The 26,653-nt window shown below is 43.9% G+C and overlaps 1 protein-coding gene across 1 annotated transcript in view; it reads left to right on the forward strand.

The window, feature by feature from the left end:
• The first annotated feature begins 576 nt into the window (after window positions 1–576).
• CACNG3 (calcium voltage-gated channel auxiliary subunit gamma 3) overlaps window positions 577–26,653 on the forward strand; it is a 92,752-nt gene continuing 66,675 nt past the window's right edge. The window contains exon 1 of the mRNA XM_062180523.1: window positions 577–787. Coding sequence (XP_062036507.1) covers window positions 577–787 — 211 coding nt within the window. The remainder of the gene's footprint in view (window positions 788–26,653) is intronic.

The raw sequence follows: 26,653 nt of genomic DNA on the forward strand, positions 1-26,653 counted from the left end.
TTGAGCGGGGGTGTCAGAAGCAGGCGGAGAGCTTTCCTGCGAGGCTGGGGAAGCAGTGAGCACTCTTCTCAGCGACTCGCCTCCCAGCAGTGCTATTTTTTGCCATCCGCCCTCACCCCCAGCACACGCGCTCGCACATACACGCACGCACGCACACACACACGCGCACAGACCTCTCTGGATGTCTTTGCCTTGAGTCTCCTGGGGCTGTGAGGAGCCAGGCACATCTCAAACCAAGCTGACAGCCCCAGGCTCTGGAGCCATGCCCTGCACGGACCCTCGTCCTTACCAAGCTCCTGAGGAATGAAAGGAACCCGGGGACCCTCAGAAGGCAGCAGTGATGTGGACCAACCCCCTGGAGCCCGCACGCTTCAGAGGGCCATAGGCGACCCAGGGAACTGGAGAGAGCTCCAGACAGGAAATCCCAGCTTTCCCAAAGTCCCTGTGGATACCAACAAAAGGAGACACGAATTTTTGGAAGAGCCTGCTCTAGGTGAGCCAGCTGCAGAGTGATTTTCCCCTCTGGCACTGAGTCTCCCCTTCAACCCCCAGCCGTCCAGAGTACCATGAAGAATTATGAGGATGTGTGACAGAGGTATCCAGATGTTGATCACCACTGTGGGAGCCTTCGCAGCTTTTAGTTTAATGACCATTGCAGTGGGCACGGACTACTGGTTATATTCCAGAGGTGTGTGCAGGACTAAATCTACAAGTGATAATGAAACCAGCAGGAAGAATGAAGAAGTAATGACCCATTCGGGGCTGTGGAGGACCTGCTGCCTAGAAGGTATTTACAAATTCCTCAATGGCTCTGAAAAATATAGTTTCTGGTATTCTGGTGGGTGTTTTGGGAGATGGAGGCAGTGATGGGAGAAGAGGAATAGTTCAAATTCTTGCTGAGAATGTGCAGATATCCAGCCTCTATTCCCAGAAAGACTGGGGCTGTGTGGGATGAAGGGTTTGAGTCTTGTTGATCGTTTTTGGTATTAAGCTTCATGAGATGAGATTTGGTGACATTCTTGTTGGCTTCTGCAGTTGAGAAAAGTCTTCAGATTCAAAATCCCTAGGTGTATTATGAACTGCTTGGATATCTGGCTTGAGGTGGGGTCTTTGGCTCTGTTTAAATGGCATTTCAGTGGTTGGGGGAGGGATAGTGGAGAACAGCAGGAGGGAGGAGGGGGCTCTGACCTGACCTGGCACATTCTAAGCTATTTCCTTATTTCTCAAATAGTCATATCAGTTTCGTTGGAGTTTGATCTAACTAGATATTGTCATGAACTTCTTTTGCCAACCAGTACCAGGGTAACATATGTCAACTCCCACCACTACCCCACAATATTTTAATAAAACTTCCATATTGATACATATTTCACTATTTTGGATTTTTGAAACATTAAATCTTGATGTTTTGTATCCTTCTGTCTTTATTCCTAAATTATCCCAGAATTGAACAAATATATTACTGTGACATTTACATAAGATCAGAATTATCTGATCAAGAATTATAGCTTGTCACTTGAATTATAAAAATTAGAGGATTTGTCATAAATTATAATGAAGGGCAGATCAATTTTGGCATGTAAAGCCCTTGTATAGCCTATGTCTATTAAACTTGGCTTCACCATACAAAGAGTTGCTCTCAGCCAATGTGTGGATGTCATTGGAAGTAAACAGGAAGATGAAGGGGGAAAAATCAAAGCTCTTTAGAGCCTATATGCTTGAGGGAAGTCATTGGAGTAGAGGGGCAGGAGGGATTTTCTGAGGCTCCTGGGGTGAAGCTTGTCACAACCATAAGCAAGGAGGTCTGGGTTTCCTATATGCTCCTCTCCCCTGCTTGCCATTGGTTCTCCACACCTGCATTCCCACTGGCTGGCATGTGTTAGAGATTCTTGAGAACTTGCATTTATGTAAATCACTTAGAAAATCATGCTATGACATCACTTGCTAGTGTAATACTGCATCATTCCTTGGCCTTCTTCCCATGTCCTGACACTCTGAACAACTGCTTGCCTGACTATAGCGCTACTACAATTGATTCTGTATCCAACACAAATTTGCAACTGGTGGTAAATCCAGACAGGAAAGGACTACTTTAAATGCAACAAGGCTTATGTGAAGTCAGAAGACATGGATAATGATGCAAACTCTCTGTGTGACCTTGGCTAAGACATTTACCCTCAGTCCTCAGTCCATCAACCTGGAAATGACTAGTTTGGAATAGCACTCTCCAGAGCTCAGACTGTATTCTGTGTGCTGACAGAGATTCTAGAATAATTCTTCCTTAAATGCTGACAAAAATCTAATATTTGTGATCATTTGTCATTGGGTATGGTGCATTTACCTTAAGAAAATTCTATAATTTTCTTTCTTTTCTTGAAAACAAGGAATCAAATTATCTTTTGTAGAATCATGATATGGTAAATGTTTTGATGTTCTAGAGGTGTCATAAAAAATCTGAGCCTTTTCTCAAGTCAAAAATGGCACATATGTATACCATGGCACATATGTATACCATGTCATAGTCATTTCTAATTCTTCCAAACCTAAGGCTTGCAATGTACAAGTAAACATCAGTTTTAATTACCTCATTATGGTCTGTGAAAAAATAAATGTATCAGAGTAGAGGTAAAGAACTAATATTCCAAATCCTTGCTTAGAATGTCTCAACTGATGGTTTCTCTATTTTCCAGCATCACCATGCCTGATACCTACAGTTTGTATAAGTAATGGGAACTCTACCCAGATATGTTACGGAATTAGTGATAGAGGTGAGAAATTAAGTCAGGAAGGAATTGGCTGAATGGAAGAGGTATGCTTGGGCAAGTGAATTCTCTCTAGAAAATTTGTGGTAGTATTCATGCAATTTGACTTGATTTTTTAAAAATATTTTTTGAAATATTAAACACATGTAGATGCCCAAACATTAACAAATCACAATACATTTTTAGCCATGGTATACACCCAAACAACTAACACCTAGACAAGCCTGGCTAAAATTTGAAGCCAAGATTTTTTTTAATGTACGGAATACATCAAGTGTTCAAGAAATTTGCAGGAGTCTGATTTATGCATGAGAAGACACATGCAGCAGCCAGCATCTATCCCAGGCATTTTCATCCTCTGCTCAAATGAAGGTGCACAACCATCTCCCATGTGGCATCTCCTGTGCACCCCAGTGTCTCAACACTCTCATTTTCTGATCCTTTAGATGTCAAATGATAACTGGAGAGTCTTATAGTTCAACTTTCTTATAGATAAAATTAGAAGAGCCAATTCTTCCATAATTTTTAAGAGCCATGAGACAATGTTCTATTTTGTCTGAAAGAAGAGAATGCTCAGGAGGGACATGACAGCTGTCTGCAAATATCTGATGGGATGTCATATGGAAGGGAGACTTAAAATGTTGCATGTGGCCTCAAGGGAGTAGAAATAGAAGCAGAACTTGAGGAAAAAAGAGTTTTACCTCAGTATCACTATCCAATAAATGTGGAATGGGAACATTTAAGAGGCGATGAGTCTTCCAGTATCATAGATATTTAACTATAAGAATGTTACACCAAATGTTCCCAAACCTCACTAGTCATCAACATCACACAAAGCATTTAAGAAAATAGATTATCAGCTCTTACAATCAGAGTTCCTGATTCCGTGAGTCTATGATGGATCGTTGAAACTGATGTATTCTACAGGTCCTCCAAGCAGTTATGTTGGTAACACCAATGCATATTGAGTATGTACGATGGGCCCATGGAAAGCTAAATGTGTAAAAGACGATCATATCATTCAGTAAGAGAAACATATTTCCAGTTTTCATTTCTGTCACTCAACAGAATGCCATTTATGTTCAGCACTTACTATGTGCCAACACTGTCCCAAGAATTTTGAAAAATTAACCCTTTCATCTTCAGAGGAGTTCAATGTTGTAGGTGCTACTTTTACCCTCATTTTACAAATGAGGAAACTGTGGCCTGGAGAAGTTGCATAACTTGCCCAAGGTCATACACTTCAATTCAGGAGGCAGTGCTTAACCTGAGCCAAGCTACTTCTAAAAGCATTTGCTAGGGATGTTAATTCATGGTCTTATGGATAGTTTGCAGCTGGTACAAACATTAGCTCACGAGAATGCCCAAACACAGGGGTTTTTATTTCCGTATAGGAGTCTCAGATCTCAGAACACCCAGCAAGTCTGTGTAACAATTGCAGGGATGCAGGAGCCACCAGACAACTGCAAACTCAGAGGCAGCAAAGGACAGGCTTTAAATGAGGAGACAATCAACCTATGTAGAGACACCCACACTGAGAAACCAAACGAATGCCTGACTCATTATCTGGAAAGCATGCTCAGTATCCAATGTCTTCAATGGCAGCATGTGACTTTGAATGAGAACATGTTCAATATGTGATTTTTCTCATTAAGAAAATCTTGAAGGTCTAGCGACAATCAAAATGTTGTATTTAGAGAGTGGAAGACCACTAGCCTCGTAGTAAAGAACACTAATCCCATTTCTGTCACTGAAAGTTATATGACCCATGCATACTATTTTCTCTTTTGGATCTCTTTTGGACCAGTGTATCAAATTCTAAGAATCAGAACTTCAAGGGAACAGGCATTTGACATAGTGGTTAAGCTGCCACTTGGGGTTTTGTATCCCATATCCAAGTACCTGGGTCCAGGTCCTGGCTCTGGCTTCCTACTAATACACACCCTGGGAGGCATGGCTCAAGCATGTGTGCCCCTGCTACCTATGTGGGAGACTTTAATGGAGTTCCAGGCTTCTGGCTTCTGTCTGGCCTAGCCCTGGCTGTTGGAGGGATCTGTGGACTGATCCAGTAAAGGGAAGATATCTCTCTTTCTCTCTCTCTCTGTTTTTAAAGAAAAATGTAAAAAATAAAATGAGAACTTCAGAAAAGATGAAGGAATAACAAACCCAAATGTCTGTCCCTGTGGACGAGGCAAGCTACATATCAAAGGTGAGGCAAGCTACATATCAAAGTTGAAGCAAGCATTTTTGCTATTCTCTTAACTTGATGCTATGGTGAGAAAAAACAATGGTACATTTAAAAAGACATGCTGCAACTGAAATTCAGTTTTAGTTAGAGGGCAGTAGGAAGTGGTGGGGACTATGGCAAACTGTGGTACGCAAGGCCCACGTAGAAGACAGTAACAACTGCTATTCTTCCTTGGCTTGAATTCTCCTACTTGGAGAAATGTGCACCAAATGTTGCACAATGTTCCAAGAAAATAAAAGCCAGATGTAAAAATCTCTTTATTTTTAAAATATTAGTAACTCATATAATTTTTTGAAAACATAGAACTAGTCAAACCAAATTCACCTTATAGCTGAATGTGGCCCACACACTGCTGGTGTTGAGCTCTGGAAATTACTCAAATGACTCTTTCAGTCCAAATTTTTTTTATTTTTTACATGTATGAATCTTGAATTTCTCTTTTTCCAATTGATTGAGAATTTTTCTACTAAGAAAAGAAATCCTGCTTAGGATTTTTAAGGCAAGGGACATTCAATTACAGAAAAGAATTTCAAAACACTGCTACTTCTGCTACAGATGGGCCTAGATGACACCAAACATCTGGCTGAAAAATAGAAAAAAAATTAGCCAGTCATTAAAAGTTCCCCCATATTTCCAAATCTCCAGATGGTTGACTTTTTCCAGCCAGATGCAGTTCCAGCATTATTTATATGTTCAAGAGCCTTCGGGGAAGCTGCAAAAATGGTTGAGGATGGGGGTGTGTGTTTCCTAGGTGCTCAGCCCTGTGCTCAGGGCTTCCATGTATATAACTCGTACTCTTCATATCTCCTACCTCACCCCTCCCAGTAGACTACAAACTCTATAGGGACATGGATTCTTACTTGTCTGGGGGCACTGCTATATGCCTGGAGCTTAGTGACAGTACCAATCATCATTTCTGCTCCTCTAGTCCTCGATTACATCGATAGACATGGGTGCAGGATGTGCTAGAGCTCTTTGACTCTCTTCCCTACACTTGACATCTCCCCTGTCCTTTTGCCTGTACTCATCACCCTCAGACTTAAAGCCCAAGACGTGTATGGAGAAACAAAATGAACTGGCATGTTAAGTGCTTGTGGGTCGTGTCAGGATTGAGCAAGTGGTAGGAGCTGGAGTGTGAACATAACGGTAATGCAGAAAGGATATATCCATAAGGCCATATTGCTTATCAAACGTTGAAATCCTTCCCTCCATGTTGGTAAACACCTTCTAGCTCAAGTCCCCCCCTCCCCCCACAACTTCCCACCACCACTGTGCCTGCCCTCGCCCTTCCTGGGACCCTCAGACCTCAGTAATATCTAGCAGGCAAAGGGTCAAGACCTGGCCCAACATGCACCATCGTGACCCCACCCCAGCTCTAGGAAATCATTCACGCTGATTTGCTGCTCTCGTATCCTACTGATTGTTAAACATTCGGAACCTTACTCTTAGCTGTACCATCTTTGATGAAAAAACCTACTCCTCTTCTTTCTACCTTCTTTCTACCTCAAACCTAACCCTCTACCTTCCGACTCAAAGTTTCCATGGCTCTACCTTAAGGAGTGGATGCTTTGAAAATGCTTTTGTTTATTTCATCACTCAGGAGAATATCTCCTTCATTAGATTAAAAGCCAGTGACCTGCATTCCAGGTGGCATGACCATTGTGCATTATTTTGTATGAGTAACTAGTATGTGCTAAGAAAGAAAGAAAGAAAAAAACTCAGGAGAAAGACAACTGTGTTCTGGTGATGTTCTCATAGAGTACTTAGCAACAAGCTTACCTAAGGGGTCATCTGAATCTCTGTGGTAACTTTGTTCAACTCAGCTTTTATTACATATTCAGGTCTAGTAGCTGTACTGTTAGATGTTTACTGTAGAAAACTGGGGAAATGCACATAAATTTTTCTTCAGTAGAAGTGCACATGATTTCTGCTCACTACAGGAGATAATCCCAAATATTGTGGATTGATTGCCTGCCCACTAGGATATTAATCAGTTTTATATCTAACTTAGCAATCTTATTGCAGAAGTTTTTTTCACTGAAAGAAAACTGTAGCATCCTCCTTTGAACCAGTTTAGTCATTCTGCTGGTTTCCTCGCTGTTGACTATAATAAAATTTGACATGAGCTCATTATGTATTTTAGGAGAATTATATTTTTGACAATTTGAACATTATACTTTGACACATAGAAGCACCCCCAATAAAAACAATGTCTCTGAGGTTAAAGAGAAGCCTAAAAAAATCCCAAGGTTTTTTTCTTGCCCCCATCCCATGACCCTGCCAGAACACACTTTTTCACTGTAGGTGGAAATGATTCTTTAATAATTTATGAGAGGGGCTAGTGCTGTGGCACAGTAGTTAAAGCCACTGCCTGCTGTACCAGCATCCCATATGGGTGCTTGTTTGAGTCCCAGCTGCTCCACTTCCCATCCAGCTCTCTGTTATGGCTGGGAAAGCAGTAGAAGGTGGCTCAAGTCCTTGGGCCCCTTCCAGAGGAAGCTCCTGGCTCCTGGCTTCAGATCGGTGCAGCTCCAGCCATTGCAGCCATCTGGGGACTGAACCAGCAGATGGTAGACTCTCTCTCTCTCTCTCTCTCTCACTCTACCTTTCAAATAAATAAATAAATCATTAAAAATAATTCATGAGAGATCGCAGAGAATATTGGATGATATGAGACTTCAGGGCCAATGGACCTGGGTTCTTATCTGAATCCTGTCATTTATTAATTATGAGATCTTGGAAATGGCTTAACCTCTGAGCAAGAGTTTCTTTCTCTGTCAAATGAGAAAACAGGCTGACATTTGATCTACTGCTTAAGAGCCTAGTTGGGAGGGCTGCATCCCATATTGGAGTAGTGAGGTTTAATTTCTGCCTCTAGCTCCTGGCTCCAGCTTCCTGCTGATCCTGGGAGGCAGCAGTGATGATGGGTTCCTGACACACACATAGCAGACCTAGATTGGGTCCCTGGCTCCCAGTTTCAGCCCAACTCAATCCTGGACAGTGCAGGTATTTAGGAGAATGAACCAGTGCATGGGACCCTCTCTCCACCTGTCTGTCTTCTGCTGTCTGTCTTTCTCTGTGTGTCTCTTTGCCTCTCAAATAAATAAAAATATTGTAAATGAGTATTTTTACTGAGCAATTGCTTTCACCTCTTTTTGTTTTAGTTCCTGTGGTTCTTTCATGCCTCTAAGCAATACGTTGATTATTAAATCTTAATTTATCCATTTGAAATAATATCTATTTTCTAAGGCAAGTGTTAAGGTGGCTTGCCTATACCAGTACTCTTTTCCTCCCAACACTTTTAGATCCTCAATGAGTTACTGAGACTCCAAGAAGAATCACTCACTGTGATTGAGGGCACCTGGGAAAAAGAGAGATGATGTCTCATTCCCTGCTTGGACACTTGTTTAGGCAACACAACTGTGCATCTGCTCACGTGCCGATCTCAGCAAGGGAGTTGGAGGGACATTACCGAAAGAGGGCATGGCAAAGCGCAGCCTATTTGAAGCACTGAGGTTCTGTGAGTTTATTGGCCCTGGTGGCAGATAGCTGAGCTTAAACCATTGGGTCAGTATCTCATCTAAGACAGCAGAACATAAGCCAAGACAACTCTAGCCAGGACTACGTGATATCTGTGAAAATGTCACCCAGCTACAAGGCTATCCAGCCTACTAGTCCAGTTGGGGCTGAAAGCCAGCCTCTGATCCATTCACTAAACCATCTATCTTGGTCCAGAACTCAGTCTGTCCAAATGGAGGAAGGGCTAAAGAAAATGTTCACAAAGCACTCGATGGGCCAACAGCAGTCCCAGTAGCATGCACCTGAAATTGCTGATGGTTGGAGCCAAGGTAGGGTGGAAAAGATTGGACCACAGTCAAGCATTCCACATCAGGGAAGAAAGTGACCATGGGAAGGCAGCATAGGTCCCTCCAGTAACTGATGGGAGTGTGCCACCAGAGGGTTAACGTGTAGCTCCCCACTGAGCAGAGAGCCCTGGAGCCATTTGTGTCAGCTGGAGAAGCAGCAGCAACAAACAACAGTTTGCTAGCTCACCCAGCTAAGTGAAATGACATGTTGGCCTACTCCTTCTTCCTGCTCTGGGCTTGGACCTCTGAAGGAGATGGGCTTACTGTCTTTGGGAGGCATAGAATACTCCTGTTTCCCAAGAAGAGAACCAGTGAAAAATTAAGAAAACGCAGAGATGAGGGAGAAGCAGAATTCAGGATTTGACTAGCACTTTGAGGGTCTTCTGAAGCTTGCTCCAAAATGGTGCAGATGAACAGTAAGGTGTAGTATTAGAAGTGATCCAGGCAAGGAGAGTTTTCTGCAAGGCAGAAGACCGTGTGCAGCCTATTTCCCAGTTTTGCATGAGCTGACTCACTTCCAGGGTAAGCCTGCCCTTCTTCTGGAATTGATAAGCAGGTGAGATGCTGCTGTGGTCTTGGAGGACCATAGGGTGAGCCATGAGAGCCCCAGAAAGAGGTGCCAAGCAACTAGTAAAAGTAACACATAGCTAACTCTTAATGAATCTCTCGTATGTGACAGGCTATGATTATTGTGGCAGATTAAGCATTCATTTCTGGGCCAGCCTCTGAGTCTTCATTCATTTAACAGACACACACTGTGTGCTAGGTGCTGTCCTAAATAAGCACTTTACAGATACTATTTAATTTTCATGACTTTAAGTGATAGATGCTATCACTATCTCCATATTTCAAAGAGGTACAGAGCTGGGATTCAAAGCCTACCCTCTGCTGTCTTTCATTCACTATATGCTAGGCACTTGGATAAACACATAGAATAAAAAAGGTTCAATCAGTACTCAGAATAGCCCTGTCTACTATTCATTGTCCTTTTCCATGAGCATGGAGACTGAGGCTCAGAGAGCTAGAGCAGTTTATACAGTATCACACTGTTTCATCATAGCAGGGCTGGGATGTGACCCATGACCTCATCCAAACCACCAGACCTGATGGGGTGGATCTCCCATGTATTTCCTCCTGTGCCATGGACAGCATGGCATCAGTCACTGTCTCTGAACCATTGAGCACCTGGAAATATTATTAAAAAAAAAACATTAGCCTTAGCCGATTTTTATTCCAAATCCAGAAAGCAAAGTCAAGGAGCAAAAATGGTAAAGCCAATAAGATTTAGACATTGTAGCATTAGTAAGAAGCAGCACCATCTCTGGAGGGCAAATGGAAAGTTTTATTTTAACAAGTATTGCCAATCATTTGGAAATAAAACAAGGAGTTTGTCTGGATGCAGGTAAGCACTCTCTCCCACACTGGAGCTGGGTGTTTGCAAACTTGGAGATGCCATTAGGTTCCTGGCTATTCCAATTCCTGGGGAAGTAACCTTGGGCACATTATTTCCTTGACTTTTTGAGCTTTAAACCCTGAGTCAGGCAGGAGTCAAAGATTCTGCCCTACTCGTACCTCCTCATTTCTGGCTTGGATCATTCCATTACAAAGATTTGCTGCTGGGTTCTCAAGCAGCACCCAGAGGGTCAAAGCCATCCTACAATAGCACAGAGACACAATAGACCACTGCACCAACAAGCCCGGTTCTTACTGACCTTGGGCCAGAAATAGGCAGCTGGGATGAGATGAGGGCAGGCAAGACTCAAATACATCATCTATCCCACCTTTTAGCCTGCATGTTGTAAGAAAAATTTTAAATATCTGTTGCCATCCACAAACTCTAGGCAGAACGTTTTCCTGAACTACCAGCCTAGAACCAGGGGCCCAGGTATAGTAGACACTCAATAATTATACATTGAATTTCTTGCTGGAGGGAGAAAAATTCAATTACCTTGAGCTTCTCCTGGGAAACCCCTGCTAATCCCTACCATTTGCTGCTCTGCTCTTAAGTGCTTACAAACCACTCTTTTGATAATATGTCCTACAATCCCAGGCACGTCGATTTGTAACTCAGCAGCCCATAGTTTGAGGGCATCTGGCTTTCCAGTCTTTGAAAAATCTCAGTGTTATTTGTACATCTGTTATTTTCCATTCTGTCCTTGAAGATTATCCAGAGTAGCTCAACAGTCTCATTTTAAAATTCCCTCAATACCCTGGGTGCAAACTTGGGGAAAGAAGAAAGCAAATACATGTTGTGTGGACATATTGTGCATAGATCCGGCAGACGCTGTTTCTATTCCTTGTGCCTGAGAGTCTATACATATTTGGTTACCTGCACAGTGAGGAGATGGCATTCCCCCACTCTGTATTCTGCAGCATATGCTGTTCACATCATGCATAGCTGGCCTGGAATGCAATAATACTCACCTGTTAAATTAAAGTGATTCAAAAAAAAAAAATCACTGACAACTACTGGGGCATCTTCCATCATTGCATCCATTACAAAATTCTACTGTCACCTGTGGAAATTGGTTTGGGCGTAGAGCAGTTAATATAGATGCATATTTACAACAAATCATTTTGACCCTTTGGAAATTACAGGACTGCAGAACCAATTAGCTGTTTATCAGCTTATAATGCCTTAAAATGTGTATTACCAAGTAAATCCTGATTTTTTTTTTTCAAAATAGGACTTTTCACCAATGACACATCAGGCATGTGATCCAAAAGCTCTGGGTGTTTAAAGAAAAATAAAAGGAACAAATCTAGAGGCAATGATGTTAATCTGAGCCAAAGGTCTACTGTACAGCGTAGTAATTACTCCTTTCTGCTTTTTCGCTCTGCAGTGAGTGATGGCTTTGCTCCTGAGCAGTGGGAAGATGACAGGAGTTGGGCTCCCAGAGATAATAAGGGTGGAACCAAGGAAATCAGATCTGGGCTACCCTAAAAAAATGATTTTCCACTTAAAGGCCCTGGGGGCCAACTGTAGGGATGCCTTTTTAGCTTAAGAAATAGAGAATGCAGGGCCAGTGTTTGGTATTGTGGTTACAACGTTTCTTGGTTTGCCTCCATTCAGTATGGGAGTGCCTGGGTTCAAGTCATGGCTCTGTTTATGATTCCAGCTTCCTACTAATGTGTACCCTGAGTGGCAGCAGGCTATGGCATAAGTAGTTTGGTCCTTGTCACTTGTATTGGAGACCCGAGTGGAGTTCTAGGCTCCTGGCTTTGCAGGCATTTGGGTTGTGAACTAGCAGGTCAGAGTGCTCACTCATTTTCTCAAATCAAATAAATAAATAAGGAAATAAACAGGGACTCCTAGCCCAGCACTATGAATATCTTTCAAACTACTCTAAAGTTGGCAAGGTGTAAGAGGGTGGGATTGGGGAATGGAACTACAAATAGTGTGGTTAAGGTAAGCTGCTCTGAGGAGGTCACGCTCAATTTAAAATGTAAAGAAGGTGAGAAACCAAGTCAATCCACTACCTGGAGAAAGAGCATCTGGGCAGAAGGAACAGCAGGTGCAAATGCCTGCAGGTGGGAGTTTGTCCCTGGTCTCAAAGGATGCCAGGGTGACCGAGAGGGGAGAGCCAGGAGGAGCGAGGCAGACGTGTTGCGGGCCCTGGAGCCCAGGACCAGATCCTGCTGAGGGTCCTGGAAGCCAGGTTGTGTAGGGCCTGGAAGGGAGCTGTAGGAGTTTTTAAATGATACCAACGTAGAAGCCCCTAGTTCTTATAGAATCTTGCAAAGCTTCCAGAATCATCATTCCTAACTCACAAATTCTCACCCTTCTCCAGGCCAGGCTGGCACCTCTACCCAGGCAGGTCTTTCTTCTCCATCTGGGGATCCATTAACAGATGCAAAGTGAGTGTTTTGCATGTGGGGGTGACCTCCAGCCTGGACTCCCTGCTCTACAAGTAGTTATTGGGCAGGCCCTAGGTGCCAAATGCTGTGCTGGGTCCTGGGGATTTGGTAGACAACCAGGTAGACGTGGTTCTTGTCTTTTTCAGGGAAAGTGTGGACAAAGGGCACACCATGGGTGGGAGTTTGGCCTAGCAGTTAAGATGCCCACATCCCCCACACCACTATACTGGGGTTTGATCCTTGGCTCTTGCTCCTGATGCCAGCTTCCTGCTGATGTGAACCCTGAGGCGGTGGAGATGGTTCAAGTCGTTGGGTTCCTGCGACCCACATGGAAGACCCAGGTTGAGTTCCCTTCTGCCTCCCTATCCTCCCACCATCCCCCCTCACTCTTCCACCCTAGATATCATGGGCATTTGGGGAGTGAAGCAGTGAATTGGAGTTGTCTCTGTCTGCCTGTCTATTTCACTCTCTCTGTGTCTCTCAAATAATTTTTTAATTAAAAAAAAAAAAAGCAAGAGGACCCAGGTGAGCAATGCATGGAGCTCCTGCAGCACAGAGCAGGGAACAGGTCCTAGATTAGTCAGGATGGCCGTTATCACAGAAAGGTTCTCTTAGGACCTGTGAGTCCCCAAGGTGTCTGACCTGCAGTAGGTGCCCAAAACACATTTGCAAGGGCTGGTGTTGTGGCATAGAAGTCTAAGCCACTACTCGCAATGCATTGCATGTTGGAGTGTCGGTTCCAATCCTGGCTCCTCTGTTTCTGATCCGGCTCCCTGCTAATGCACCTGGCAGATCAGCAGAGGATGGCCCAAGGACTTGGGTCCCTGCCACCCACATGGGAGACCTGCATGGAGTTCCAGGTTTCTGGCTTTGGCCTGGCCCAGCCCTGGCTGTTGCAGGCATTTGGGGAATGAACCAGTGGATGGAAGATTCTCTCTCTCTCTCTCTCCCTATCTTTTTCTGCTTTTCAAATACTTTCCTCCTCTCTCTGTCACTCTGCCTTTCTAATAAATAAATAAATCTTTAAAACCATAGTTGCTAAATGCACTAAACGGCTTATGCAGGGCACACAGAGGAGATCTGGCCCCTCCTAATGCCAAAGACTCGAGTAGAAATGAATTCAGACATCCTGGCTTCTTACCATTAAGCAGAGGGAAAAGAAAACAGAAAATATTCCACATATTCATAGAAATCCATGAAGACACAGTGAGTCAGACACATTTTTCTTTCATTTTTGAATTTTCTTTTTATTATAAAAAGAAATCCTAGATATTTGGTTATCATGTTCTTTTGAACATGTTTCCTAGTGCATTTTCTTAATTAAAACACTTTCAAAATTATAAAATTAATGCAAAAACATTTTCAATACAAATTTTATTTTATTTAATTTTTAAAGATTTATTTATTTATTTATTTGAAAGTCAAAGTTACACAAAGAGAGGAGAGGCAGAGAGAGAGGTCTTCCATCCATTGGTTCACTCCCTAATTGGCCGCAACGGCTGGAGCTGTGCCTGCCGAAGCCAGGAGCTTCTTCCAGGTCTCCCATGTGAGTGCAGGGGCCCAAGCACTTGGGCCATCTTCCACTGCTTTCCCAGGCCATAGCAGAGAGCTGGATCAGAAGTGAAACAGCCAGGTCTTGAACTGGCACCCATATGGGATGCTGGCACTTCAGGCCAGGGCTTTAACCCACTGTGCCACAGGGCCAGCCCCCCTCAATAAAAATTTTAAAACAACCTACATGGGGCCTGCATTGTGGTGCAGTGAGTTAAGCCACGATTCGTGATGCCAGCATCCCATATCTGAGCACCAGTTGGAGTCCTTGCTATTCAGCTTCTGATGCAGCCCCCTGCTAGTGTGCCTGGGAAAGCAGTGGAAGATGGCCCAAGTGTATGGGTCCCTTCCACCCACATGGGAGACCTGGAAGTTCCATGTTTCTACCTTCAGCCTGGCTCAGCCCCAACCATTGTGGTCATGTGGCCATTTGGGTAGTGAACCAGTAGATGGAGGATTCTCTCTCTCTCTCTCTCTCTCTCTCTCTCTCTCTCTCTCTCTCTCTCTTCTCTCTCCCCCTCCTTTCCTCCCTCCCTCTTTTTCTGTCACTCTGCCTTCCAAATAAATAAAACAGATCTTTAAAAATAGAAGAATATGGACAAACCAAAGTTCCCCCTGCACTCTCACTAAAATCTCATCCCATTTCCCAACCATGACTACTGATAAATATGATTTCCTTATTTTACTACTCTTCCAAGTCCAGGAGATTAATGGGGGTATATTTTTCTCTTCAAATTAAAATTCTTCATAATTCACTCGACAGCTTCTTAAAAATTATCTTACAACTTAATTAATCGCTTAATTAATCATTCATGCTATCTTAAAAATTACATCATCCAGGAGGGCTTTTCAAGATAAATATCTTCCCCAGGGCTCCTCAGCCCTCAGCAGGCTATAGTCCTACTCCCCAGAGCAAGGTTTCTGTAGCCACCTCTTCTGTGAGTCTTTTGGTGGATGCATCCCTCCTTCTAATTCTTGATTTATAATCTATTGGCTTCCTGCCGGGAGAGGATTTAGCTAACTCACTCCTCCCTCTGTATTGATTGGCTTTCTAATTTTTAAAAATCACTAAGTCTCCAGTGCTTTTCTCATGTACCTTGAGGAGAACATCTCAGCTTCCCACTTCATCAAACGAGGAGCCCCACAGTCCCCGCGTCCACCTACCCCTGCTCTCAGTTGTATTTTTACTTTGTCATTAGTGAGAGCCATTGCATTTGCGTTCCCTTCCGGAGCTAGACCAACGGCTTCCGATCCAGGGCCAGAGATCGATTCTGAAGTTTGAAACCCAATGAACATCATTATGTAGATAATGTTCAACGGAAAGCTGAATTGTTATCTGAGATTACATTTTTCTCCTTCTGGTTTCAATGACACAGTCTCTGAGTCATCAAAGGAATATGTCCAAATGGAGCCTTTTAACACTTAACCGGTTGCTCAAAATCATGTTGTATGTATTTGCTTGCATCACATTTGGGATTTTGGGTATAGCTTTCATTTTTTCTAGGGTTTCTGATTGAATCAGAGTTGTGGGGTATATATATATATATATATATTTTTTTTTTAAAGTCACTGCAGATAAAAGTATGCTTTTTAAGCACAAGCCCTGTGTTGAGGAAAGTATTTTTCTGGAAAAATCACCCTCCTCATTTCTTCATCTGGGCAATGCAGTAATTAGAATTCAGCTTCTGTTGTCAGACAGCTTGGACTCAAATCCTAGGTCAACCACACGTGGCTCTGTGACTTTAGGCATACTACTTCTCCTCTCTGTGTCTCTCTTCCCCATCTATAACGTGGAGGTTATCAATGTACCTACTCTAGGGTTGCTAGGGCGTTGAATATTGATGCAGCACTTAGAACAGTGCCTGGCACACATGAGTACTAATTTGCTATTGATTATCACCATTTTCCTGGGGTAAGTAGATGGGACTGGATCTACTAATCTGCATTGTTCTGCTAATAGCAGGGACTGCTCGGTTAGCTCTCAAGTGTGTTCACAAACCTGCTGGAAGCCTGAGGAAGCCTGAGGCCAATCCAGGGGTGCAGATGGCGGAGACCTTAGCAGGAACAAGACTCGTGGTCTTTGGTGAAAAGTCATGAGCCTGATTCTTTGCATACTGGTTGAGGATGGTGGTCAGACCCTTGAGGAAATCCATGTTTTAGTTTCCTCCCTCCCCAGATGAGTGACATTGGGGAACATCAACAAGGACAGCCCATGCCTACTGAGTCCTTACATCATGTTACTTCAAGAGCCGTCTGGAGTATTATACCCATTTTACTAATGAGCAACTAGAACTCAGAGAAGTAACTGTCCCAGATTCTCATGGCCAATAATTGGCAGCCATAGGATTCGAATTCAGATCTTTTAAAACTTGACGTTCTTAGTCCAGTGTTCCCAAAGTGGGGAGAGGTGGCCCCATGGAGTAATGGGGGCTTTCCAAGATCCTTCCAAGGGGTCGGCAAGATCAAAACTGTTTCAGAGTAATAATAAAATAGGGTTTGCCTTATGCCTGTGTTGGCTTGTGCACTGATGATGCAAAGAGCAAGGAGGGGAAAGCTGCAGTGGCTGAGTTCCGCTGTCCTCATCACCATCATTCACTCAAAGCGAAAGGAGTCAGTTTCGCATTTAAATGACCCTGACGAAGCAGTCAGCTGAGACTAATTTCATTAAATTCAGACCCAAGTATCAGGTTTGCCTATCCCATGGAACAACACCGGCAGGATACATAAATCACGCCAGCTACAAACCCAAGGGCCGCGGTGGTCCCCAGTGAGGACCCTGGTGCCCCTGAGTTGCGAGCTGAACTAGCTGCTTTTTGTTTCCCCTTCAAACACCGTATTTACTGGAAAGAGTGATTGACAGGCAAATTATGGTTATTCAGGCTTGGGTATTTGGCAGATATTTTCTCAAAAATGAGCTAAGTGAGCCTGTCACTTCAAAGAAAGCAACTGACAGTACTTGTTGCCAAAGAGAAAACTCCAGGTTTCAAGTGAAAATTGCAATTTTGGAAAACTTAGACCTGCCCCCATTAGCCAATGGGGTTCTTTTTCATATTGTGTAATAAAAGGTGCCAAATTTAGGAGATCTGTATAACTCAGTGAACCAATGTTTTGCCAATGACCAGTGCATAATGTTATCAAGTTATACCTGAGTACAAGATCCATTCAGGGTGCAGAAATAGAACCGGGGGTTTTAATGCACTAGAGCATATGCAGGTAACATCATTGTTTCAGATGCCACATTGCCACCAACCTTTAAAGAACTGACCATTTGTTGAGTTTTTGGATAGTATCAGAGAAGAATGCTCAGAGTCATCTTCAAAACCTGTCCAAATACTCCTCTTTTTGTCAACTATGTGTTTGTATGAGATCTAATTTTCTTCATATACTTCAGCCCCAACATCATTTGGCAGCAAATCAAATGCAGAAATAGACATGAGGTGGTTGGCGCTTTGGCATAGTGGGTAAAGCCACCACCTGCAGTGCCAGCATCCCATATGGGTGTCAGTTCAAGTCCCGGCTGCTCCACTTCCAACCCAGCTCCCTGCTAATGGCCTAGGAAAAGTAGTGGAAGGTGGCCCAAGTGTTTGGGCCTTTGCCACACATATGGGAGATCCAGGTGAAGCTCCTGGCTCCTGGCTTCAGCCTGGCCCAGCCATTGTGGCCATCTGGAGAGTGAATCAATGGATGGAAGGAAAATTTCTGTTTCTCTCTCTCTCTCTCTCTCTCTCTCTCTCTGTAACTCTGACTTTCAAATAAATAAATAAATCTTTTCAATTGCTAATTAATTCTTTTTAAAATATTTATGTATTTGAAAGTCAGAGTTACACAGAGAGAGAAGGTGAAGCAGAGAGAGAGAGAGGTCTTCCATCCGCTGGTTCACTCCCCAATTGGTCACGATGGCCGGAGCTGCGCTGATCCGAAGCCAGGAGCCAGGAGTTTCTTCCGGGTCTCCCACGTGGGTGCAGGGGCCCAAGGACTTGGGACATCTTCTACTGCTTTCCCAGGCCATATCAGAGAGTTGGATCAGAAGTGGAGCAGCCAGGACTTGAATCGGTACCCAAATGGGATGCCCGCACTGCAGGTGATGGCTTTACCCACTACACCACAGCACCGGCACCAAAACGAATCTTTTTTTAAAAAAAAAAGTAGAAATGAGAATTTACCTATTGTCTATTAAGCCAGTCATTAAGGATATTTGCAAAAATGTAAAAAGAATATGCCATTCTCTTCACTCTTTCCATTTTTCTGGAAACTATAGTTATTTTTCATATAAATGTTGTTTATGTTGATGTGCCACTTAGTTCCTCATTCTTTTTATTTTTAATTTGACAGATAGAGTTTGACAGTGAGAGAGTAAGACAGAGAGAAAGGTCTTCCTTCCATTGGTTCACTCCCCAAATGGCCGCCATGGCCGGCGCTGCACCAATCCAAAGCCAGGACCCAGGTGCCTTTCCTGGTCTCCCATGCAGGTGCAGGGGCCCAAGGACCTGGGCCATCCTCCACTGCCTTCCCAGGTCACAGCAGAGAGCTGAACTGGAAGAGGAGCAACCAGGACTAGAACCCGGTGCCCTAGTTCCTCATTCTTTTCAAGCGAATTAAGTAACAAATATTCTATCTTTTTGAACTTAGATTGTGATCTAGGAAATATCAAATAGACAAAATCCACAGAAAGAAAAGCTCAAGAATTTGTACAAGTGCAAAGGAATCCTGCAGCCAAAATTTGGAGACCCTCTGCTACAGCCTGATCTTAATTCTGCGGACAAACTTCAAATGGTTGAGGGGAGGAGAGACGTTGAAAAAGCCATTTCATGCTTTTGTCAGGTTCTCTGCTAGTTCTGCCTTTTCTTCTCCAAGAAGAGAGGAAACAAGTTCCCTTGGCGCATCCCAGCACCTCTGTGTAGAATTCCTTTTGGTTGCAGCCGAGCTAAGCGCTGCTCTACCATCACTGGGATGTGAGAGGCACCAGGAGATTTCAGCAGGGTGGGGAAGAGCTGTCTTTGATTAAAATGCAACCCTGCCGGTATAAAGTTTTACAGGGCCTGCAGGATTCATAGCACCTTGCGTCTTTGTCCACGAGCACCAACAAAGCTCAACTGTGACATCACAAAGAGCCAGGGTACTGTTCCTCGCGTTTGAGATGAAGCAAAGTACAGGAAAACTGAACTGTGATTCCGCAGGTGCTCGGTGGATTGTCCGCTTTCTAACTCACTATGAAAGGGGCTGTGCTTGGGGATTGAGAGTTGAGAGGGTGACTGTCGGACGGTCACTGAATAAACACTTCCCTTGGCTCGTCCCAGCGCTCGGCTATGGCTATGAGAAGTGAGAGGGAGGCCAGGGCTGGTTGCCACAAATGGTTGCCCTTTGGGTAGTTTCATGTCAAGTCCCCCTTCTTCTGCTAACAGTGTTCTGATTTTCTTTCTGAGTTACCGTGCCACCCGCTACTCTGTTCGTGTGGCTTTGGTGGAAGTGACTCCAAGTTGGCTCTCAAGACACACGTATGATCTAGGAGTGACCTTGAAGATTGTCATCACGTCTCTGGAGTCTCTACTAAGGCAGTAGTTCTCAACAGAGACATTCGGAAACATCAGGAGATCAAATGCTCAGGACAACCCCTCCCCACACACACACACAACCCAGAATCTTCCAGCCCCAAATGTCGTGAGGGTTGAGCTTGACAACCCTGATGGAAAGTAATAGAAAGCCACAGAGGTTTTAAGCAGAAGAGCAATGTTATTGATGATTTTATTTTGAAAGACAGAGAAAGAGAGGCAGAGGGAGATCTTCCATTCTGTGGTTCACTCCCAAATGCCCACAACAGACAGAAACTAAGAGCCTAGAGCTCCATCTTGGTCCCCCAAGTGGGTAGCAGGGACACAACTACTTGAGTGCTGTGTCCCACAGTGCACACGAGCAGGAAGTTAAAATCAGAAGCTGAGCTGATGTTCAAACACCAAGTCTCCAATGTGGGATGCAGACGTTTCTAGCAGCATTTTAACTGCTGCTCTAACACTCACCTCTGAACTGATGGTTTTAAAGTAGAGCTAGCAGCCACGAAGAGAGAGATTTTAAACATGTAAGAGTGGAATAGAGAGATAAGACAGTTATTAACAATAGTCATAATAAGAAATCTAGATGGGTATGACCTGGAAATATTCATTTATAATCATCAATGGTAAAAGGTAGAGCTATGAGGCTTGGTAAGAACCTCAGATAAGGTTTGTAAATAATAAGAGAATAGAACAAGGGCTGACACTGTGGCATAGTAGGTTAAGCCTCCATCTGCAGCGCTGATATGGGAGCCAGTTTGAGTCCTGGCTGCTCCACTTCCTATCCAGTTCCCTACTGATGGTCTGGGAAAGCAGTGAAGCCCAGGAACTTGAGCCCCTGTACCCATGTGGGAGATCCTGAAGAAACTCCTGGCTCCTGGCTTCAGATTGGTCCAGCTCTGGCCAATCTATGGCCATTTGGGGAATGAACCAGTGGATGGAAGACCTCTCTCTCTCTCTCTCTCTCTCTCTCTCTCTCTCTGTAACTCCATCTCAAATAAATCTGAGAGAGAGAGAGAGAGAGAATAGAACAAAGCCAGAGCCTTTAGGAGTGTATCCATTTATATCAAGTAAAATTACAATAATATAGCTAACATTGTTTGAGAGCTTATGAGCCTGCTATTACGCTAGGTAATTTATATGACCATGTTTGAACTTTTTAACAACACTTACTGTCACCATTTTCTAGAAAAGAACATTTAAACTCAGAGAGGTTAAGTAACTGGTTCAAGGCCACACATGTAGCTATTATCTGAGACAGAATTTGAACTCTAATGACATGACTCTATGACCTTTCCCCTTAACCACCAAGCTGCCTCGTGGGACTGAGGAGAATCTTCCAAACAGAAAACCACAACTCTCAACAAGAGCTGAAGAATGCATGGGAGTTAAAGAGATAAACGGATGGAACATTGTTCTGGGAAGAGGGAACTGTACATGCAAAGACTGGAGTTCAGCAGGAGGGTAGCAGGAGAGAGAAATCAAGACATTGAGTGATGGGCTGTACCTACACATGAGTTCATGGGTGGGAAGCATGAGGAGAATGGCAGGACTGGAGAAGCAGATGGTATTGGGCCATTAAGTTGGATTTTATCCTGGAGGTTGCAGGATTCCTTTGAGAAGATTAAAATGGGAGATTGAAAATTCTGTCATGATCACATTTCCATTTTTTGATGCTCATTCTGGCTAGGGAGTGGAGGGTGGAAAAGAACTTGGGAATGGAAGAGAAATAATTGAAGATGAGTCAAGAGGCCTTACTGCAAATAATCAAGTAACAATCTTGGATTCGCATACTGGGGAGGTGACAGGTGACACGTTGGTCATCACTTTGGATGATGGGTGGAGTCAACAACATTTCCTGTAGAATGTAAAGGCTGGGTGGGGTCGCAGGGCTCCTGGGTTTCTTCCTCTGATCTTTGAGAATATAGCAGTACCTCCTGATGTTGGAAAGTTGGGTAGATGATGACATGCTGAGTTTCATTTTGAACACGTTGAGTCTGAAGTTTCTTGTCTAGCATTCATGTAGGGACATTGAGAGAGCTGCCAGATTCATGGCTGTGGAATTCATAGGGAATGTCTCTCGTCTTTGACTTCCGCATACACGTAGTTACCCCTTTGCATCAGGAAACAGTCAAACATACACATTTCAACCTCTGCTAATTCTAAGAGGTGACTGAATGAGAGGCCATTAGATGAGGTTCTGTGTGACAGATGAACTGATGTTAAAAGTCCGAACGCAACATCGTAGGGTCACTGCCAGTGTAATTGGGCACACATAGAGTTTGCTGGGTCGTGGAAGGCGAGTTGTAAGCCACCATCATTTCAGCCCCTTCAACTTCTATTTCTGACTTATCATCTAGTTTGGAGTGAACATTAAAGAATCCTTTCATAAATGGTGACCTTTTGAAATTTGAAATGATGGTTTCTGGCTAATTTCCGTTCCAGCCCTGGGGCTGCTGCTTGAAGGTCATGGGCTTGAAGCTCTTGACTTGTCTCTCACCCCATGCTCTCAACCATAATTTGGAAAAGGGCAGTGTTGTTTTCATCCTTAAAATGCCCATCATTCGCATGAAGGGTCATCATTCATAATTGTGTGACCACATACTGTTTGAGAATGAAAAACGTACTAGGTGCTAGCTCAGCTTATGTTAATAACCAGACTGGACTCAATCTGTTCTGGAGAATTCAGGAACATTTTGTCCGAGGTCATAATAGTACAGTAATACAGTTGTATTGCCTAGACTTCATTCAATTGCAACTGACAGAAAATCAAATTCTAATTGACATAAGGATGGAGGGGGGAGAGAAAAAGAGACCTATTGGCTCATGCACCCAAGTAATGGAGTCTTGGCTTGATGAGAGCCATCATATTCATAAGTGCACTTCCTCACCACTGTCTCCTCTGCTTTCTCTTTGAACTCCATTTCAGAGTAATGGGTGACAGACTTGGAGACACCAGGTGGCCAATAGCTCCTCTCAGGGCTATATCCTTCTGTGCTTTTTAGAAAACATCTGCTTTTAAAAATTAATTTTAATTAACTCGAAAGGCAGAAGGGCAGAGAGAGGAGGAAAGACAGAGAGAAAGAGATCTTTCATCTGCTGGTTCACTCCCCAAATAGCCACAACAGCCAGGGCTCCACCAGAATGAAACCAGGAGCCAGGAATTCCATCTGGGCCTCCCACTTGGGTGGCAGGGGCCCAAGTACTTGGGCCACATTCTGCTGCCTTCCCAGGCACATCATCAGGGAGCTGAATCAAACCCAGAACAGCCAGGATTCAAAACCACACCCCAGTAAGGGATGTGGCTGTTACAAGCAGTGGTTTATCACACTTTATCACAATACCAGCTGCACTCCCCTCCTTTGCTTGAATCCAGCCTCAGAGTATAAGCATCTTTACCAGCAGGCAAAAATCCCATTCCATTTTATTGACTTTGATTGGGTCACATGGCCATTATTGGGTCACAAGACCAATCAACGCTGATGAAGGGTCCCAAAGTGCTGAGTCATGTGCTCCAACCTTGGAGAAGCAGGACCACAGCTCCCAGAGATAATTACAGTACTAAGCAAGAACCGCAATGGATCAGTTGTTGTATGGTAGGCACTGCCCTAAGCAGTGTACATTCTTCTTATATTTGCCCCTTGCAACAATCTTTTGAGGCAGGTACCATGGTTATTATCTTTTCAATGATGAGGTAAACCACAATATGGTCAGATTAAGTAATCTACCCAAGGATCTACAGCTGACAAATGACAAAACCAAAGAATGAGGAGATGTGAATTAATCTTCCTAAAGACCCATGGGTGGTAAATAAAGAGCCACAGTGAAGATTCAGGTAGCCTCTCACGAGAACCTGGGCTCTTGACCACCGCCCTGTGATGCCACCTGCCGTGGAGTAGGCATGGGTTGTCCCTGAAGGGCTCATGAAACAGAGGCTTGGTCCTCAGTGTGGTAGTACAGAGGCAACAGCACTTTAAGCAGAGGGGTGGCCTCAGGAGAGGTGGTTAGGTCACTGGGGACACTGCCTTTGGAAAAGATTAAGGTAGTTCTCATGGGATGCCAGTTAGGGCCTGCAAGAGTGGGTTTACAAAAGAACGAGTCACAGCCCTGTCTGCTCTCTGGCTTCCTGTCTTGCCACCTGATCTCTCTTGCACACCCTTTCTCCATGATGCCATCTGCCAGGCTGTGATGCAGCCAGAAGAGCCACATCAGAGTCTACACCCTGTTGTTTGGGCTTTAGGCCTCCAAATTATTAGCTACATAAATCTCTTTCCTTTACTATAACTAGCCTTCGGTATATCACCATAGTGATGGAAACCTGACTGGGATAGCAGGCTGTTAGGGTAAGGTTACCAGACGTCCACAGCAACCCAACACTTTACACCTACAGATGGCTTTCCATGAGTTCTCCATTCTTCCTCAACACAACTTTATGAAATGAGGCAGGACCCAGGGGCATTATCCCTGTTTTCCAATGAGGAAATTGAGGTTCAGATGAATTGAATGATTTGCTCTTGGTCAAGCACCAAGTTAATAGTGGAACAAGGACTAAAATCCCAAGACCACTCTTTCCAAGCCTACAGTATTGTAGCTTAAGAACTTTGTGTTTAAAAGCCACACAGCCTTAGAGACTCATATTGGGTTTCTTTCTTTTTTTAAGATTTATTTATTTATTTGAAAGTCAGAGTTGCACAGAGAGAGAAAGAGAGGCAGAGAGAGAGAGAGAGAGAGAGGTCTTCTATCTGCTGGTCTACTCCCCAATTGGCTGCGATGGCCGGAGCTGCACCAATCCGAAGCCAGGAGCCAAGAGCTTCTTCCCAGTCTCCCACGCAAGTGCAGGGACCAAAGGACTTGGCTTTCCCAGGCCATAGCAGAGAGCTGGATAGGAAGTGGAGCAGCCAGGACTAGAAATGGTGCCCATATGGGATGCTGGCACTGCAGGCAGTGGCTTTACCCACTACGCCAGAGTTGGGTCCTCTTTTTTTTATTTATTTATAAGATTTAGTTATTTAATTTGAAAGGCACAGTTACAGAGAAGCAGAGACATAGAGAGAGGGGGGGTCTTCCGTCTGCTGGTTCACTCCCCAAATGGCCACAATGGCTGGAGCTGTGCCAATCCGAAGCCAGGGGCCAGGAGCTTCTTCCAGATCTCTCATGTGAGTGCAGGGGCCCAAGGACTTGGGTCATCTTCTGTTGCTTTCCCAGGCCATAGCAGAGAGATGGATTGGGAGTGGAGCAGCTGAGACTCTAACTGGCACCCATATGGGATGCCAGCACTGCAGGTGGCAGCTTTACCCACTATGCCACAGCGCTGGCCCTCATACTGGGTTTCTTGAAGACTGAATCTGAGTGTTGAACCCTTTATTTTCTCTCCCTATTATCTTTTTCTGTTCCCTATTATCTTTCTACTTTCTTCAGATAGGAGAATCCCAAGATCTGGGACACAAAGCTGCCCTCAAAGATTTAAACTTCAAATTAAGCCGTTTGTGAAATAATATATCCACACTGAATTTACCTTTTATTAATCTGTATACATATGTATATATATATATATATTTCTATTTATGTATGTAAAACAGATCTATTTCTGAATTTTCTATTTTTTTCATCTATATTTATATTTTCTTAAAAGATTTATTTATTTATTTATTTGAAAGTCAGAGTTACACAGAGAGAGAAGGAGAGGTAGGGGGGTGGGTTTCCATCCACTGGTTCACTCCGCAATTGCCTGTAACAGCCAGAGCTGTGCGGATCCAAAGTCAGGAGCCAGGAGCTTCTTCCGGGTCTCCCACACAGGTGCAGGGGCCCAAGCACTTGAACCATCTTCTGCTTTCCCAGGCCATAGCAGAGAGTTAGATCAGAAGTAAAGGAGCTGGGACTCAAACCAGCGCCCCTATGGGATATCGGCACTGCAGGTGGCAGCTTTGCCTGCTACACCACAGCACCAGCCCCTGTATTAATATTTCTGATATTCTACCATACCGTTGTTTGAATGAGTATAGCTTCACAAGACTCCTAACACTGGAAGGCTCATTCTTCTTTATTGCGCTACTCTGTCAGCATCTTAGTGTTGGGGGCTGGTATCAGGGACAGCAGGTTAAGCTGCCGCCTGAGATGCTGGTATCCCGTAGGAGCACTGGTCCAAGTCCCCATGCTGAGGGCACCTGGGAAAGCAGCAGAAGACTGACAGAGTATCTGGGCCCCTGCAACCCATGTGGGAGACCAGGATGGATTTCCAGGCTACCGGCTTTGGCCCAGACTGGCCATTTGGGGACTTAATCTGCAAAGAGAAGATTTTCTCTCTGTCTCTCTCTCTCTCTCCCCCTGAAACTCTGCCATTCAAATAAATAGAATTAATCTTTCATTTCCAATTTCATTTTCCTGGCAAAAATTCTAATCTTTCTGCCAAGTTACCAGAAAAACTGGGATATTCATAAAAATTCAATTAATGGACTAATTTGGTCATAATCAACATCTTTGATGAGAATATTGAAACTTCACATCTAAACATGCCATACATCGTTCTCTTTCATGTCCTTTAGAGAAATACTGACATCATTGATATTTTCCTTATCCAAGCCTGTGCATTTATGGGGCGCATTATTTCTGGGTAGTTTTGCATATTTTTGGTTACTCATGTTCACAGGTGGTGTTTTCCAGGATATTTTCTAAGTGGCTAGTGTTCCTGATATAGGAGCAAGCTCTTATTGATCTGTCATTATCTGTGTGTGAGCTGCCTGAACTTTCTTATTGCCGCTGATTAGAAAGGTGATCAGTACCTACCTCCAAAGGTTGCTACAAGGAGCAAATAAAGGAGAATGT

Source organism: Lepus europaeus, chromosome 21, assembly GCF_033115175.1.
Source record: "Lepus europaeus isolate LE1 chromosome 21, mLepTim1.pri, whole genome shotgun sequence".
NCBI lineage: Eukaryota > Metazoa > Chordata > Mammalia > Lagomorpha > Leporidae > Lepus > Lepus europaeus.